The sequence below is a fragment of the Astatotilapia calliptera genome, chromosome 18 (assembly GCF_900246225.1).
Source record: "Astatotilapia calliptera chromosome 18, fAstCal1.2, whole genome shotgun sequence".
NCBI lineage: Eukaryota > Metazoa > Chordata > Actinopteri > Cichliformes > Cichlidae > Astatotilapia > Astatotilapia calliptera.
Genome location: NC_039319.1, coordinates 15,081,389 through 15,098,502, shown reverse-complemented (window position 1 = coordinate 15,098,502; position 17,114 = coordinate 15,081,389). Strand labels below are relative to the sequence as shown.

The following is a 17,114-nucleotide window of genomic DNA, read 5'->3' as shown; positions in this document are numbered from 1 at the left end:
CAACTGTAAACTGCAACATTCACATTAACCCATCTTAATTCAAACATTCTTGTCAACAACAAAATAAAAAGCGAGGACAACGTCCACCTCAATTTTTGAAGCAGTGGCAGGAACAGAGTAATATCCTTTGCATTCAATTTAATGTTATATAATGTGACAGTTTTGACAGCAGAGACCACAAAACTGCTTGTGGCAGCTACACAAGACAAGGAGAAATAAGATTTAAAATGAGCTTGGTTTAAGCTCTTCACTTGACTGATGGCGACACGTCGTGACTGCAGAATGTTTTGTGCTCTTCATGAGGGAAAATCCTAGTTCTCAGCCATGTGAGAGGGATCGACTTGTGCAGGCATAGTGGCAATTCAGTGAAACCAATAAAACAACTGACTCTGTGGTATACGACACCGTGAATTAGTTTGTTTTTTTTATGTATTCTAAAACCATATTCATCGTGTGAAACTGCCTCAGTGTGTTTATTGATCAAGTGCCATGTGGCATTCAGCAAAGTCCCGGTGCATTTAAGGTTCCATGTCTGCAGGGTTTAAAGTTTGATTCAAACAAATGAGAGAACCTGCATTTTTTTTTAAATTTGTTGTTTTTACAAGCAGTGAAGACGGCAAGGATCTCTAACAGGAGCATTACTTCAACACATTGCATTCATTTGGAGGCAACATGCATAAAATAGCTGAAAAGGATCATTTTAGTAAGATAAGATAAGATAAGATAAGATAAAACTTTATTAATCCCTCGGGTGGGTTCCTGTGGGAAATTCAGTTTCCAAAAGCACAGCACCGACAGAAGTTACAGAGTTACAGAATATTATATACACACGCACACATATATATATAAATACAGAGACATATATAAATAAAATAAAATATACGAAGGGGATAAATAGAATAAATAGGAATAAAAATAAAAATACAAGTGAATTGTATTTTTTATAATAGTAGAGAGAAAAGGAAGATTATAGCAGTTTAAACTGAACTGCAGAATTAGAAATGTCAGGTGTGGTCGTGCTCGTCTTGCACTCGGGTCCATCTAGCAATCATAAGGTCAGTGGTTCAGTTTTCCACCTAGGCATCCAGCTGTGGGTGTGAAAGCCACTTTAAAGGCATAGAAAAGAGTGCAACGTGAATGTGGCTTGTAGTGCTCAGAGTAGAAAAGACACTCTTTTGAATTAAATACTGATTAAATACTGCATCACCACATGTCTGTGAAGCACAACGCCAAGATATTTTAAAAACATGCCGAGACTTTGATGTGTAGTGTAGTGTCACCATAACCACTTCACTCATTACTTGCAGTTTGCAAATTGTCTTACTGAGCTACTGCAATGGTTCTCAGGGAAGTAAATTTAAGCTTGTTGAATTAACAAAAATAGAACAGCAAATTATTTTTATTTCAATCTGTGGCTGCTACTGAGCAGCAAATAAATAAGGTATTAAAAACATTTTTTCACATTTATTACAAAAGAAGAGTAATCACAGGTGTCTCAGTTTAGGCGAATAAAGCTAAAAGTCAGTATGATGACATTAACAGGATGACTGTATTACTTAAAGGTATTAACAGACAAAATTCCTCAAGGCACTTTTGATTCATTATTTTTAATCTGTGTGAAAAAAAACACATATTTTAAAATCTCATTAACTTAATATCCATTTTAATAGGACGTGACGCCTTCAAGTAAGCTAAGCTATTATTATAACTGCAGCACAAAGTACTTTCCAGTTACTTTCCAAGTATCCTACTGTGTTTGCGAATCAATCAGCGAAGGTGAAGAAACAGAGGAAGGGGAGCAGGTTGTGGATTTCTCCCTGTGAGCTACACCACTGAGGCAGGACTAATTCAAAGCACTGGTGCAGGGAGAGCACATTTCTGACAAACCATCTGTGCAGTGGGCATGATGAGGCTTTTTTCTTCGCATTATCCTTACAGGGTATTACATTCACGCAGTTAAAAAAAATCTCTAAATGACTCATTCTGTGAGTTTGGGAGGAGGATTAAAAGCTTCCATGTGAGGTGCTAACAATGCTGTAAGCGACTTAACACTGACCACGCTCCACTGGGGGTAAAGACGCACAAGAACATGGAAGAAACGTGCAACTTCCAACTGATATAGTCTTTGCCAACAATGCCCACCTCTTCAGCTAGCCACTCTGCCAGTCCTCTTTCTTGGAGGCATGCAAACAAACACTGTACGGCTGTTCAAAGATTAGAAAAATTGGAAGCTCTAAATGAGGAAAAGAGCGCTTAAATTTAGTCTGGATTGGTCATTCCTGCATAAATGTTCAGATAGATGATTAAAAAGACTAAATATTGCTTGATCTTGATTGAAATTGTAAGATAAATCTGGCAAAAAAAAACACCTAATCCAAAGAACAAATCAGTGCCTTTTCACTTCAGCTAAACTTGACCTGTTTCTTTTATCTGTGGGTTGTGCTGTCAGCTGTGCTATACCAACTGTGAAGCGACAATAAACAGGAATATTTCACTTAGTGTTTGCACAAGGCTGTCTTTCTTTTTGTGGTGTTTGATTGCTCTGACTTCCACTTATCCCAGGTGGTTGGGTTAAAAAAGAAAAGAAAAACTTGATACGACTTTTACGCCTCCTCAAAAGACCAAGCCGCTCTTTATAGGTTATCAAAAATTACCCACTTTTTTCTGCCGTTTTGAGAAATAGTCACTAAATCTGAGGTTTTTTATGTGGATAGGTTTCAAAATATAGTGAAATTGAAAGGCTACGATATCTAAAAACTGAGTGAACGCATCACATTAAAGCCATGCACCTGAGCCAGTTACAGCAGCTTTTACTTCGAGCCATATGAAATTTGATTTCATGAGCTGGGTAGATGGAATAAACTAGGCCATACAATAACATGGGACTATCATAGCTCATTGCACTTTGATATTTTATTCAAGCAGCAGGAACTAGAGCAAAGCTGCCATATTACAGACATCTACGTCCGAGAACAGGCAAGGACATAAACTCAAGAGAATTAAAGAAAATGAATGAATTATTTACCAGCCAGTTAGTCCAATAAATGATTCTAAGTAAACGGTGGTCCCAGTTTAATGTTTATACTAAACTGTGGCCACTATGGGCCTCTGCAAGACATATATGTGTATATACGTCTTACTTAGTTTTGAAAAAGAAGAACTCGGGTGAGATAAAAAGGCTCATTCTGTTGCATTTATCTTTTAAAATCGGGCTGGTCTTGGTGGTGACTCACTCTTACTAGAATTACTAGGTGGGAAAATTCCATAAATTAATTCCTACATGAACTGTATTGGTATTTATCAATGTAACAGTTAATCCAGCAGTATGTGCAAGCTCTTTAATCAAAATTATGTTTTTAGTGCTAAATTATTATCATTGCTATTATCAATGATTTTTCAAATTCCCTATTTTTTTAAAAGCGGGGAAAAATAGTAAAACCTATTATTATTCTTTGATTAAGATGACAAATTACAGTCATTTGCTTGGATTTCTAAACAGAAAAAACGGTCTTAGTGTTCCACTATTATCATTAATTAATTTCTGACTTCTCGGATGAATTCAGTGTGCCGGCTCAAGTTTGGGTAGAAAGACATTAATTCAGTTTGTTAATTGCCTGATAAATAATTTGAGAGATTTCTAAAATATTTGTGCTTCCTTATTTTTATGACAGGTGGCCTAATAAATTCATTAAGTACTGTAAGTCTCGTCGTTTTGAAAAAGAAACTCTGACTGGAACAAAAGGGTGACATCACTCATTCTGTTGCTTTGGATTTTCAAAATCCTGCTGAATAAACGGCATCTTTGCATCTACGCTTTGTGGTTCAGCAGCGATACGATGCCACAGTAAAACTACAGTAAAATAAACACATTTTACTCTAAAATGTGTTTTTCTCTTAGTTAAAGTTATGTTTCACTCACTCACTCTTACTAGAGTTGCATTGGGAAACTTACTTTCTGAACCACATGACTGATTTCATTCAGTTAGTTGAGGTTTTTGTTAAATTCCCGCAGAGCTTAACAATTTTATTAGACCACCACCCTTGTTCTGTTTATGCCGCAGCTGACCTCAATTAACAGCACTGATAATTACAAAAATCATTATTTTATGTCTCTGTAAAAGTTAATCCTCCAGCATGTGTGAGCTCTTACTATCTAACACAACTACTGCTCTTGCTTACTGAAAGTCATATATTGCAGTATCTTAATTTGTCATGCTGTCTTTGTAGCCATTGCTTTCCCCCCATGTGTCCTTTTTTTTCTCCCCTCTTCTTTTTGACTCGTGTTTTATTTTCCATCTCTGCTGTGTTGCATCTGTGTTTGTAAGGGTTTATGCGGCGCCCTCCATCTCCCACTCTCCTGGATCCACTCCAATCAGTGTGCACACCTGTGGTTCAAGCGCTCAATTTTGTGCAGTATGCCCTTGTCTGCAGTCATTGCTCGTTTCAGCTTTCTGACTGCTGCTGTGGTAGTTATGCTAAGGCCTTGTACTCTGAGTATGTCTTTTGGTTGGAACCAATTGAACTCTGCGATGGTTAGACTTACAAACGCATTCCCTGCCTGCCCACCCAAGCTTCCGCTCGTCAGTTTATCTACAGCAACGGAGGAGTGACGGGAGAGTCACCTGCCCACTCTCACTCAGGCTGCCACACCACACACTATCTGCCGCTGCCATCAATCCTCTGTCTGCCTCTCTGCTCTCTGAGCCTGCACGCTCTTTCTCCAAAGAGCCATCGCATCCACATACAGCTACTTGAGCATTCGCACTAAAAGCTTGTTTTGAGTCACTGCCAACCTGAGTATGTTTGTCCTGCCTTTTGGTTCCAGAAATTCTTATCATCTTAATGCTTGGACACAGGTTATCTCTGGATCTGTGGGGTTCTTTCTCTAATATTGTAAGCTTTTACAAGGACATGGTTTTAAACAGATGCTATATAACTGCGAAAATGGCTTCATAGTATTATTTTCATATGTATTTACACTATTTGTCTGCAGCTGTTTTATAATGTGAGTTTTTAGGTTGCTTGTTTAACATTGTCAGGACGGTTTCCTTTTTTGGGATAGCATCACATGTGCTTTTTTTATGTGTCAGCGACTGACCTAGCCCTTTTTCTCTTGCAAATGAGTCCTTTTCAAAGGGCATTTTTTTTCCTTTTGATCACATGTCTGCCACAAGGAGTTGGCCTAAATGGTATGTCAGCCCAAAACACACAGAGAATACACTTGTGATTGACTTGTGCTGATGAAAGCAGGAAGCAAGCATTCTCTGCCTTAAAAAAAAAAGTAATTATTTTTATTTTAAAAAATATTTTACTGCCTCCAGCTTCCAAAATATTATATTTGACCCAGATCACCGGTGGTTCAGATCATAAAATGTCTCCAGTGAGCCCAACCCGTCAACACTGACATGTCAGCATTAAAATGCAGCTGTTCTGAAGCCCTTCGTTGACCTCAGTTTGATCAAAGACAACATGGCAGCTAAACAACTTTCCAAAAACCTACTGTCTCGTCCTTGTCACATTAACTCTGTTATACATTTTGTCAGAGGTGCTGATCCTTTTCAAATCAAAACAGTCTCTGGCTCTCTGGCATTATCAGCACACTCTGAGGCTGGATTACCTGAAATAAATCTCTGGGTGATTCATTCTACGACATTACTAAAAGCCCAGACTTTGTTAGATCAAAGTCAAGGATACATCACAAAGTATTTAAACTCATTTCGCAGACAAGGCCCTTTTGGTGCCATTAAGCACTGAGCTTTTTTGTTGTTTTCACATGCATTTATGTCTACCAGTAATCAACACCTTAGTGCAAGGCCTGTCACCAGCTTGATAAAAAAAACAGTGTTTGCGTTCAAGTATTATATCTTTTACCGAACAAAAAAATTAGATGTTGCCACTGTTAAAATGAAAAATAAATGCAAACTTTTAAAGTTTATAAATCAAACACCCATTTAGCAGACTGCGGTGAATATCTCTGTTTTATAATCAGACTCGTGTGAAATCTACGCACACTCATGACTTCTATAAAGGGAACAGCCGAAGGGAAGCAGTAGCTCATGCACAGTTGTGCTGCACACAGGCTTGTGCAGAAGTGTTCCTGACATATTTCTGCTGACAAAATTAGTCATCCATTTCTACTGTACAACAGATCTTATAGCTTAAATGCAACATAGATCTTGAGAACACAGCCACCATGGATAAGAAAAACAACTTGTGTAAATATGTACTAAAGCCATTAACACATGGATGTTTAAATTTAGCGCAGGGAATCTGTCTGAGTCGAAAATCCCACTGTAGCCTTGGTGTTTTCTCAGAGTGACTTTAAGCCTTAGTGTCATGCTCTTCCTCCTACAGCTGACAACAGCTGGAGATGTGGCTGCAGAAACGCTTCACTAGGTTTACAGAGAGAAAACTCTCAGAAAGACCGGGACGTGGAGCAGCCTCATGGGCCACCTAACCACACAAGCCCCACTGAGCTAATCAACAAAAGACATATGGGGCTACTCTAAAAGCTTTGGCTTTGATGTCTTTACTCTACATCCATGATGAATACACAGAGCAGGAACGTCTTTCTTTAAAAGTTCACTTGCAAAAATCAAGTTTGAGTTTCTTAAAGTTCGACTTCATTTAGTAAAAAGCCAACGTTTGGGCAATGATTTGTCATAAAAATCTAACAACGTTATCTGATTATTCTATATAGGCCATAAAGTCTCATTTACAATTTATACAGTTTATAGAATTATTTGGGGGGGGGGGGACACTGAAATCAGTCTATAAAACCCTTCACTGCTCATTAGATAGATGTGGGTTGGATACATCACGAAATAATCACTAAATGCTAACAATCTGTACAGAACATGTTTATAACAAATGGCCTAATTTCAATCCAGAAATTATATGAATTCAAAGGATATTTAAAGGAATTTAAAGGAAACTCTTGGTCTCAAACATGCTCATTCCAGTATATCATGACTTTTGCAATGTTCTAATAAGTATATAATTACTTTAATATATAATTACTCACTCCATTAGTACATTACCTATAATAGAATCAAAAACTATATGCATGTACAGTACTCATGTCTTCATATTCTGTCAGAAAAAGCAGGAATTGAGGTGAAATGATTTATTGAAACGTGTGTGTGGTCATGGAAATACAGTGTATAAGGCTCAAAAGGGAATATTTTGGTATGAACAGGTGGACATACCAAAAAATATTACTTTCAAGTATTCTTCAGCACAGCCTGAACTCTCTTAGGCAGATTTCTTGTAATTTCTTTAAGTAGTCTGAATGTCCTTTAGAAACTATTCCTTCAAAGCTCTTCTTTGGATCTTGGCTGCCTTTTGTTCTGTTCTCTGTCACGATGATCCCACACTGTTTCAGCAATGTTAAGATCTGGGCTCTCGGTAGGCTAATCCACGAGTAACAGTATTTCCATTGTGTGTGTCTGTGTTTTTGTATCCAGGTATACTTTTACTGCACTGGCAGTGTGTTTGCCATCATTTCTGTACTGCGGGCTCAAGACTTTTGCACTTTACTGTATATTTCATCGTGAAGAAACAGAAATATGCAAACAGAAAACTAACATTTGTTAAGTTTTGTATGGAAAGGTTGCTCAGTCTCCTACTTTAGTCCAGACAGAACTTTAAAATATATTTCATGTATTTGCTCTGTTTTTTCAGCCCCACCCAGATCCAATGAATAATGATGCTGGTGATACAGTTATCTGAGTTTACATTTATGAACATTTGCAGGTTAATATTAGCTTTTACCATTAAGCCCTATTGTGCCTAATAACAGGCGTACGCAGCCTATGAACGCTCAGTCCTGCTAGTGAAAGAAATGGTCTGTTTTCTTTTATTAATCAAAATCTGCATTGTTCTGTCAAGGCATTATTGGCATCTTTAGTTCTTGTCAATAATTTCAATTGTCCCCGAGTTCAGGTTGCTTGGAGCCGCTGACATGTATGACAAATGAGAGAAAAAGTAGTGCTTATTTTGGTGCTTGTTTTATTGCAGTGTCGCCCATCATCATCAGAGGTTAATACTTTCTATTTATTAGCTGTCTGTAACAAATCAGCTGCTTCACTGGCTTGGCGACCTGGTCAGATAACACGGTTTCTAAGAGGGAAACAGTAGCTGAGCAAGCTTATAAAGTTTCTGCATGACGAACAGCTCATTTAGTTTTAAGGCGAAGCAAAACAAAGACCTTGGAGTAGGTAATAGCAGGCAGCTGAAGGTTACTGAGCACTTCTGTAAGGTTCATCATGTCGAACAAGTAGATTGTACACAGTACTGACAAGCTGAAGAATGAATCCCTTATGAAGGGAGGAAGAGAGAATCTATGACTGCCACTCTACTTCACTTTAGACGCTTCAATGAATTTCAGAAACGAGCTAATGAGAATGATCACATCGGTGCATACTGAATGTGGTGAGTATTAAGTCTAACTTGTTTATTCCCCATACCATATGTTCTTTTCAAATGTGCTCAGTGCTTGGGATCATTTTTTCAGTCCGACTTTAAAGTTTAAAGAACCGACTTTTCTCAGTTGAACATGAGAGAAGAGGACAGATTTTGTTTAATTTTCACACACGCACCAGGAGGGAGACAGAGCGCCTACAACCATTACCATTCCTTCAAGTGAAGATTTCCATTTGTTTGTTTTTTTAGCTTCATAACTGAATATACAGATTTGGAAGGTTATGGGAAGAGAAAAATAAAGGAAGCATCTGACCACTTCTGTTTGAGAACATGTCAAAGGCTGGTGAGCATTATTATTTGTGGCTGTTTATTGCTGGGAAAAGGGCAGAACTAATCAGTTCAACATCAGAAGACTGAGGAAACCAGCAAATACTCACATCTGAGAAGTGGAGACCAGAGAGGTTTTGCTAGAGTGCTAGAATTTGACGATAAGTAAGTAAGTAAACACAATCAACTTTCAGCTTTCATAAAATCACGAGTAGTAGCTTCACTGGGCATGCCTTATAAGTACCACACAATGAACATTTGCTATGAAAGAGAGATTGGGTAGGGTTGTCAGGGTGTCTCCTCTTGTTTAGCAAGGACGACTGAATAGCTTAAAAAGCCTTGAGTAATGACCACTGAAGCAGACAAGTCAGCAGAGCCCGAGGAAGAGATACCGGGTAATCTTTTACTTACAGCTGTGGCTCTTAAGCTTTCCTTCTTCTCTCCATGCCCTCTTGACATATTAGCTGTAACTGCAAATGCAAAATTTTTGTGCCTGTTTGCTGTCAAACTTTCAACCCTCAGCAGCTGCACTGAAGCCAGCTGGTGAGAGAAAATTAGCAAAAACCCACGTACTAAGACTATGTCCCTCCGGGAAACAGAGACGGCATGAGGAGGATAGTGAGAACATTACCCCACAGTACAAAAATGAAAAGTATGCAAGGATGGCCACAACCTTACCAAAGACTTGTTTATAGCTGCTCAGTGAAATAACAAAATGGCTTTTCAGTCTGACCGTTGCCACAATCGAGTCTTGGTCCTGTAGTCTTTGAGTTTTAACTCTTCGGTCTCTGTTTTCCACACGCAAAACTGTGCACAGAACAGTCACAACAGTAAAATCACTGACAGTTGAATTAAATCCCATTTATAATCTTGTAACAGTGCAATGTTCTGGTTGTTGACATTCATCAGCAAGCGAAACACTGATGCGGACCAAGCACCCGCACCAAACGCTGCAACACCGCTCCGTGACAGAAGGTGCTTTCCCACTGCACACCACAATTTGCAAAAACTAATTAGGACTGCCTCAAGAAACAAAACAAAAGAGCTCAAGGCATTTACTCAGAAATTTCCGTTATGATGAAGCCTGCAAACTATATGACTGTTATGGCAAAAACCACGACAGTTGCTTTGTTCAATACTGAAATCAGAGGTATTCAACATCATTACACACAGGCTACCTCACATTAATAATCAGCGGAAGGTAAAATTGTAATTCAAATAAAAATTTGATTAATTGCACAGCCATAAATAGGACCAGAAGGATCTGCTGCCAGCATGCAGCGCTGACAGGTAACAGCTGTTTCAACCACGTGTGGGTGTATTTGCTTTAATGTTGAGGCTGATTTAGTATAAAATCCAATATGTTTTGGAGGAAACACTATTGCTCTTGGTCCCACAATACAGTGTTTACAATTTTGAAATATTAAGCTTAGATTAAGATTATATATATTGGTGTCAATATAGAAAAAAGCTATGATGTCACATGAATAATGTCTTTTTTACTGTTTCAATATTTTTATTATGTTTTTTGTTTTCTTGTAAAAAAAAAAAAATTAACCACATGTTTTGATTTGTGGGGAGAAAAAAATATTCTGTCAAGCCAAAAGATTTTCACACTTCAATATGAAGCTTTAGCTAAATTTTAAAAAAAAAAAGATAAAGGTATTTATGAACCTTAGTCCTATATGAATCAAAGGTGTAAACATATGGTATTAAGCACATATGTGTTATCCCCGCCTCAGTCCTGGGGGATTTAACATCGAAAAAATTTGTAAAATGCAGCCCCAGATATGAGATATGTGACCGATTTTCCTTTGATGTATTCAGCAGTGCTGCACTCTTCTCTTTGATTTCAGACATATGGTCATTTTCTCACTTTGGACAGCAACGGTAAAATAAGAATCCAAAAATGAACATCCCTGATACCCCAGTAGCTAGTTATTCTTGCACGTACGCATGCACGGCTCAAAATAGTAAGTAACGAACAAAAGCTGGCTCGCAATTCAGAGTGTGATGACAGTTATGAACAACAGGGAGATGCATCTCCAGGAGGAGACAGTAAGAAGGATGCAAGGTTAACTGACAATTCTTCATGGGTGGCAGCTGCACTGCAGGAGTCTCAGTGGTATACAACTGAGAAAACTGTTACCTCTGTTAACAGGTACTGAGATTTTAAGACTTTTTTAACAAGAAAGGCGGTCCATGGTCTGAGTTTGGATGTGTGAAAACGCCACTTTGAGATAGAGTGGGGAGGATGAGGGTGGAAAATTAATTTGAGGCATCTATCGAGACACAAGTGCAACACTAAAACGAATGCAGTTTTCAGGACATATGGATGTAAATGTGTCATTTGGTCTGAAATGATAAAATGAAAATGTTTGGAAGGAGGACTTGGATTTACGAGTGAACACAGAAGTAGGAATGAAAAGAAAATAAACCATAATAAATAATCATGACATGCTTTGCAGATATTTGTGTTATTTGGTAGCTTCAAAATGTCTCCGGTACTTTAGTGTGTCATCTGTGGTGAGTGCAGCCAGCGAAGGCTGGTGCTGATTGGACCCCCTCTGGGTCTTGGTGTGCAATGGCTAGTGAAATGTTTGCAACACATACTGTCCTGAATTTGCTGATTGAACCTCTTACTCAGTCTCACCGTGGAGAAGGGGATCAAAGGTTTCAAAGGGCTAGAATTCGCAGTAGGAGAGGTATTTTGCAGAGACCTGTGGTGCCGTCATCAGATTGAGCAAAGAAAAAATAGCACAAGTTGTGGCAGACGCATGTGCATGTTTCTCGGCATTAGAAAATGCACATGAGGTAGATTGCATCAGTAAGATAAGTGTCACAATAAGACATTTTGTGATTTGGGAACACCTAAACAAGTGAATGCAACAATGAGCGTTGACTGTCTACATGTAATTTTCTACAATTTCTTCTCAGAGCTTTAGGAGGAAGGAAAATGAGTTTCATATTAATTCTCCTCTGAGTGGGGACATGACAGCTCACAGACAAGAAGATGCAAAACAGCCATTATAGCCATTTGAACTGTCATTAAACTTCAGCGAGTCATTTGGTCATGCTGTGCAGTGAGTAAGCTTTTGACAAATAAGGCAGGATTTCTTTTACACATTCCTCGTCACACAACCAGTCCTCCTGAGAATCTGCTCTACATTTTAAGACTTGTGCTCATGGGTCCGTCTGCCACCATAGGCTCTTAAACAATTTTTAATAGGGAACATCTACAAAAAAAACTGTGCTAATACCAGTTTCACAATTACTAACAATGCCTGTCTATATTTATCCACCACCTTATATTAGTGTCATATTTGCCTCCAGAAGGCGAGGTACAGAATTAGCTGTGATTTAAAATAAAGAGACAAGCTGTATCCCCCAACATGCAACACTACATCAGCTTCACTCTCTCCACTGTCAGTCTGAACCAGATACACAGAGCAGCACTGATATGTCTCAGACTTTATTAATCCTGATAAGAGAATCAATAGAGCTCTATTGTAGAAACAGCTGCCCTGATTTTGATTTGTGTTGACTAGGATGGTACATTATGTGCTAACAGGATGTCGCCTATGTGAGAATGAACACACACTCACTGGGAGGAGGTGAATTTACAAGAACAATATGAGCGATTCACTGAATAATTAAAGTTGTGCTCTGGGTGAACAGAGAAAGCATACAGGTCACACATTTTTTATTTATCTTCCAAAACTAATACTTCAGCACTAGTGCCACTCTTCAGTACTGCTTTGGACTGCTTGTTTTGCCTGAGGCTTGATAGAGAGCACATCATATAGTCGTTAGAAAGCACACCGTATCTAACAACTGTGGCCCAACGGTGGCGATTTTCATTTCATGTAAACCAGAGGAACGAATAAATGCGCTGCAAGAAAAAAAACATGAACAGAGGAAAGTTTAAAAATGCATAAATGCTCTTAAGTCACTCTGCGCAGACATTAATATTTATACAAGCCAGATGAAATGGAAAAGAATTTATAGCTACTTACCTGAACTGCCCCGCTAAGCCTCTTAAACTTCTAATTTTTGCAAAAGAATCGCAACATTTTTACTTTACACTTGCTCAGCTTCTCATTTGAAAGCACCACAGAAAACCTACACGGTTTCAAGCAAGATGTGGCATTTATATCTTGTACTGTTCAACAACTGGGAGTACAAACCGCAAGGGATTCTCCTTAAAATATCCTGGGTCATTCATTTCTAATATGCAGGCTTGTATAGAAGCATGAAATACCTGGCTCTTGGATATATGCTGGGCAAATGGCTGCTGCTAGGCATGTGGTCAAAGTGATTGGCTTAAAACACATCTTGTTTGGCTTCAGTTTGCAAATTGCTGCGCTGCATTTTCACAGTTCTTTTTTTTTTTTTTTTGCATTGTTTTAATTAACACCTGCTCATGGGATGTTAGGGCCTACTTCTATTCTTAGTCTGACCTATTTTGTGGTTTAAAATTTGTATTTTTTTTCCTGAATGCAAATGAGGGCTGCTAATGTGACCTAGGAGGATGAGAATAATCACCTACATTGTCTCTGGTGTCACATCACTTTGCTGTGAAAACACGCAGAATCCTGCAGTTAAGCTATCAGTTGTGAAGAGTTTTGTAATGGCCTCCCTGCTGTGTCGAACCGCAATCTATTAAATATTCTGCTTTGGCTTCTTTAATAGTCTGACTTAAAACAATGCATTTATTGTTGCATGTTTGACATCCTAAAAAACTGAAAGTCTATTTCCTGATTTGACAGGAAGAAGAAAAAAAGATTTGTTTACATAGCTAAGATAATCCAAGCATTTCAAAGCGTATTAGCTGCACATGTCACATGTCAGATCTGTGTTAAAAATATAACAATCCATGTAATTACAAATGTTGGTGACAGTGAAAGAATAAAACCTGTAATCTCTGCTGTCACAAGAACCAATCCCTGTAATTAACTTACTCATCAACTTTTTCGCGCAAGGGCGAAAAATCTGTCACCTCCTCTATCTAATTTCTGAACTGCACATATGTTTGAGACAAACATTCAAACAATATTTTATTTACTGTTTGATTGCTGTATTCATTCACTCCTGGGTGATGCAGGAAACTGCAGCTGTACAGTTCTTTGTACTTCTCCTATTATCTAACGGGAAACTCTTCACACAGTTCAGTCAGTATATTACAGCCTCAATATCTAAACCTGAGCCTGATAAAAATGTAATATTGACTCACCAGGGTGCTATCTAAACCTTCACTGGACAAGGTGTCTCAATGCTTTTCGGTATGCTTTTCACACTGGTGGATCAAACCAACAGGCGTGTTCAGCTAATACTAAGCAGCAGCAGAGCAAAGTTGAATCAAAGGTGATCAGACAGCAGTTGATTGTGGGTGTGTATCAGAGGTTTGGTGGGTAATGACACTACACCTGAGTCTATTACAGAGATAACAGTAGTGTTAAATGAAAAGTCCAGATATGGACACTCTGGACACTCACACTTGGTGCAGGTCGGTTATTTTGTGAAATGAATGGTGCTGTTTTCTCGGCAACAAGTTCATCAGCCTTATGACTAACACAGGAGTTACATAAGGTGACAGTGTTGGGTGGCGGAGTTGTGATATGCTGTTCTCAGCTCTTAGCTAAACTGTTGGCTGACACAGATTAGTTTGGAAACTGCTCAGCCTGTCAAGCCAGCAGATTAAAACCATCCTCTTAGCGTATTGTTGAAATCAGAAGCAAAATGAAAAGTATTATTCTGAAATCCCACACCCACCCTCCCCCCAAAGAAATTGACCAGATAAGTCATTTCCGCAAGCTCTTATGAACTAGAGTTGCATTTTGGAGATAAGTAGCCTACAGGAGCTGAGTGATCCAGGGTGACACGCAGGTAGGGACGGGGGTGGGCGCCTAAAAATTGTATCATGATATTTCAAAGACATCTGCAAGAATTATATTTCTGATGATGTAGAGAAATAATCCTCAACAATGTTTTATCTGAGATTGCAGCTTGCCTGCAGCACTGTTTATTTGTGCAAACAAAATAATGGACATTTTCTGTCCTTCATTTCCAATGAGCTGCTGTCATCGATGACAGACGATCTCATTCAAAGTGTGCTTCTACTGAAACAAGGTGCCCCCAGCAGCAGAAATATCACAGTGCAATAGTAGTGGCACAGCATTATATTCAGTGATGCAGCATAAGACAAATGTAAGTGTAAAAGGAGCCTGGTTAGTGGTTTCAGTGGAAATTTTGGTGGTTTGCATTTGGATTGTGGGGACACACAGTTATTTGATACTTTTAAGCAATTATTAAAGTAACTTGTATCTAATCAGCAACCAGCACAATAAAACTGAAGCTGAAAACATTTTCTACCTGGGAATGTTGTTACTTAGGTCAAACAATTTGCTTAATGTCCTGTTTTTCCACCATTTCAATTGACATCATATTATTACATATACTTGCCCAAAAAATATGAAGCAGCACTGGTAATTTCTACCATTTGTGCTTCCTGTCATAGGGAGTGAGGCCCGCGAGTGCTACAATGATGCTCAGTTATACCATTTTTGGGCCTCCTTGCATTTCATGGTGTGTTTTCACATCAAGTGATGAAAAATACTTTGCTAAGTATTGTGCTTTGTTGGAAGATGTTCAAATATCTCCCTTTTTACTAAATGTCTGGGTGTGTCTTGTTGTTTTGCGCAATAAGGAATTTGCACAATAACCATTGCTATAGCAGTGATATCACAATATGACACTTTTTACACATAAAAGTTTTGTATATTATGCTGTTTTATATTGTATGATGCAGCCCAAGTGGAAGGCGTCCATAAAGTCCATTGTTTGGTCACACCAGACAAATCTCAAACCCCAGTCTAACTGTTAGAAGTCGAGCATGTGAATACTGAACATCTGTTTAAGATAAGGAGATTTTTAAAGAAAGCAGGCTAGTATTAAGGTCCAATGTTTAGTAGACCCATCCATCCACCGCAACCTCCTCCCAATGGAGGCTTTCATTGTTTCATATCCTCTCTTATTTTGGACACTAGACGGTGCTGCTATGATAACAGTTATACAATAGTTCTAATGGGCAGTCAGTCTCAATTTTACAGCAGATCACCTTGCTCGCTCTCTCGCACACACACTCTCTCTGCTGATACTGGAACACCAGTGCAATGCCAAATTGTCCAGCTGTCTATTGGAACAAACAAAATTCCCCCTCCAGTAAAATCAAACCAAGAGATGCCCTCACATACATGTAAGTAGCTTACAGAAGCAGAGATTTGAGCGATCTTAGGTGTATTTGCCCTTTAAGTGAAAAGCACACACGCACATTCTTAAGCAGCTGTTCCTGTAACAGGAGGTTTAATAATGATCACTGATTCGCTGTCTATGCCGCTTTACTTGTGAACACAGGGGGGGTACTAATAATAAGCCTGTGGAAAAATTATCTAATTAGGGTAGAAATGAAAATTCATAAGACGGTGGGCTAAATGAGAGATCATTAAGCTGCTGGATTTGTTTGTTATTGCTTATATTAACGGGCGGTTGTTTGCAGCACAAATCATTTTTTTCATGAAGTCTTGCTGTAATTAACGCACTTGCTAATGTTGCGCTCTTTTGCTTTGCGCTATTTCTTTTTCCACAACTGTCTAAATAATTTTCCACAAAATGCTCCACAGTTTCCCACACGTTAAGGAACTTTTTTCCACGATGGAAAGACTTACTCGTTGTGTTGTACTTCACCCCATTAATGTACTCAGGGCAAGGTCTTTCTACAATCCTGCCAGTGCTGCTCCGTGGCCAGCAGGTTCCAATCTCATCGGTTGTGGCATTGCAATATAAACCTTTTAGGGGGGAAACATAATAAATGAAAATAAAATAAAAGATAAAGGTCGACGCTTAGCTTTCTATTTTTAAGATGTAACAGCAAAACATCTCAATACTGAGGAAGGAGAATGAAGCAATTCCGCCTTACCATCAGTGCTCAGCAATGACAATGAAGCATTTGCCAAAAAAGTGTCCTGGAAAGCCTCTATTAAACTACAATTTAGGTCCCCGAGCTCTCCAAATATGATCTCATAAACAGTAGCATCCATAGTGCGAGCCGCCACTTTTGGTGTTCGTGGGCATGTGAATCGGTGCAACCGTAATGACAAGTAGAGAGCCCGGCGCGCCTTCTGGAGAGCGCGCGCCTGGCCAATCAGAGCCGCGGATCCGCTCATCCCTCCACGTGAAAGACAGCCGTCACACCGCACTGACCGGATCATGAGCCTTGTTACTCTGACATTTCACACCTGCTACCCACGTGTCATGTTTATTTATGAGGAAAAAGTCGCTGCGTTTGAAATGCAAAGTAGCGTGTG

The 17,114-nt window shown here is 38.9% G+C and overlaps 1 protein-coding gene across 1 annotated transcript in view; it reads right to left on the bottom strand.

Annotated features, from left to right (window-relative positions):
* crhr2 (corticotropin releasing hormone receptor 2) overlaps positions 1 to 16,914 on the bottom strand; it is a 40,793-nt gene extending 23,879 nt beyond the window's left edge. The window contains exons 1-2 of the mRNA XM_026149967.1: positions 16,727 to 16,914; positions 16,476 to 16,595 (exon numbers count right to left, since the gene is read on the bottom strand). Coding sequence (XP_026005752.1) covers positions 16,476 to 16,595; positions 16,727 to 16,847 — 241 coding nt within the window. The 5' untranslated portion in view covers positions 16,848 to 16,914. The remainder of the gene's footprint in view (positions 1 to 16,475; positions 16,596 to 16,726) is intronic.
* Positions 16,915 to 17,114: the final 200 nt, after the last annotated feature.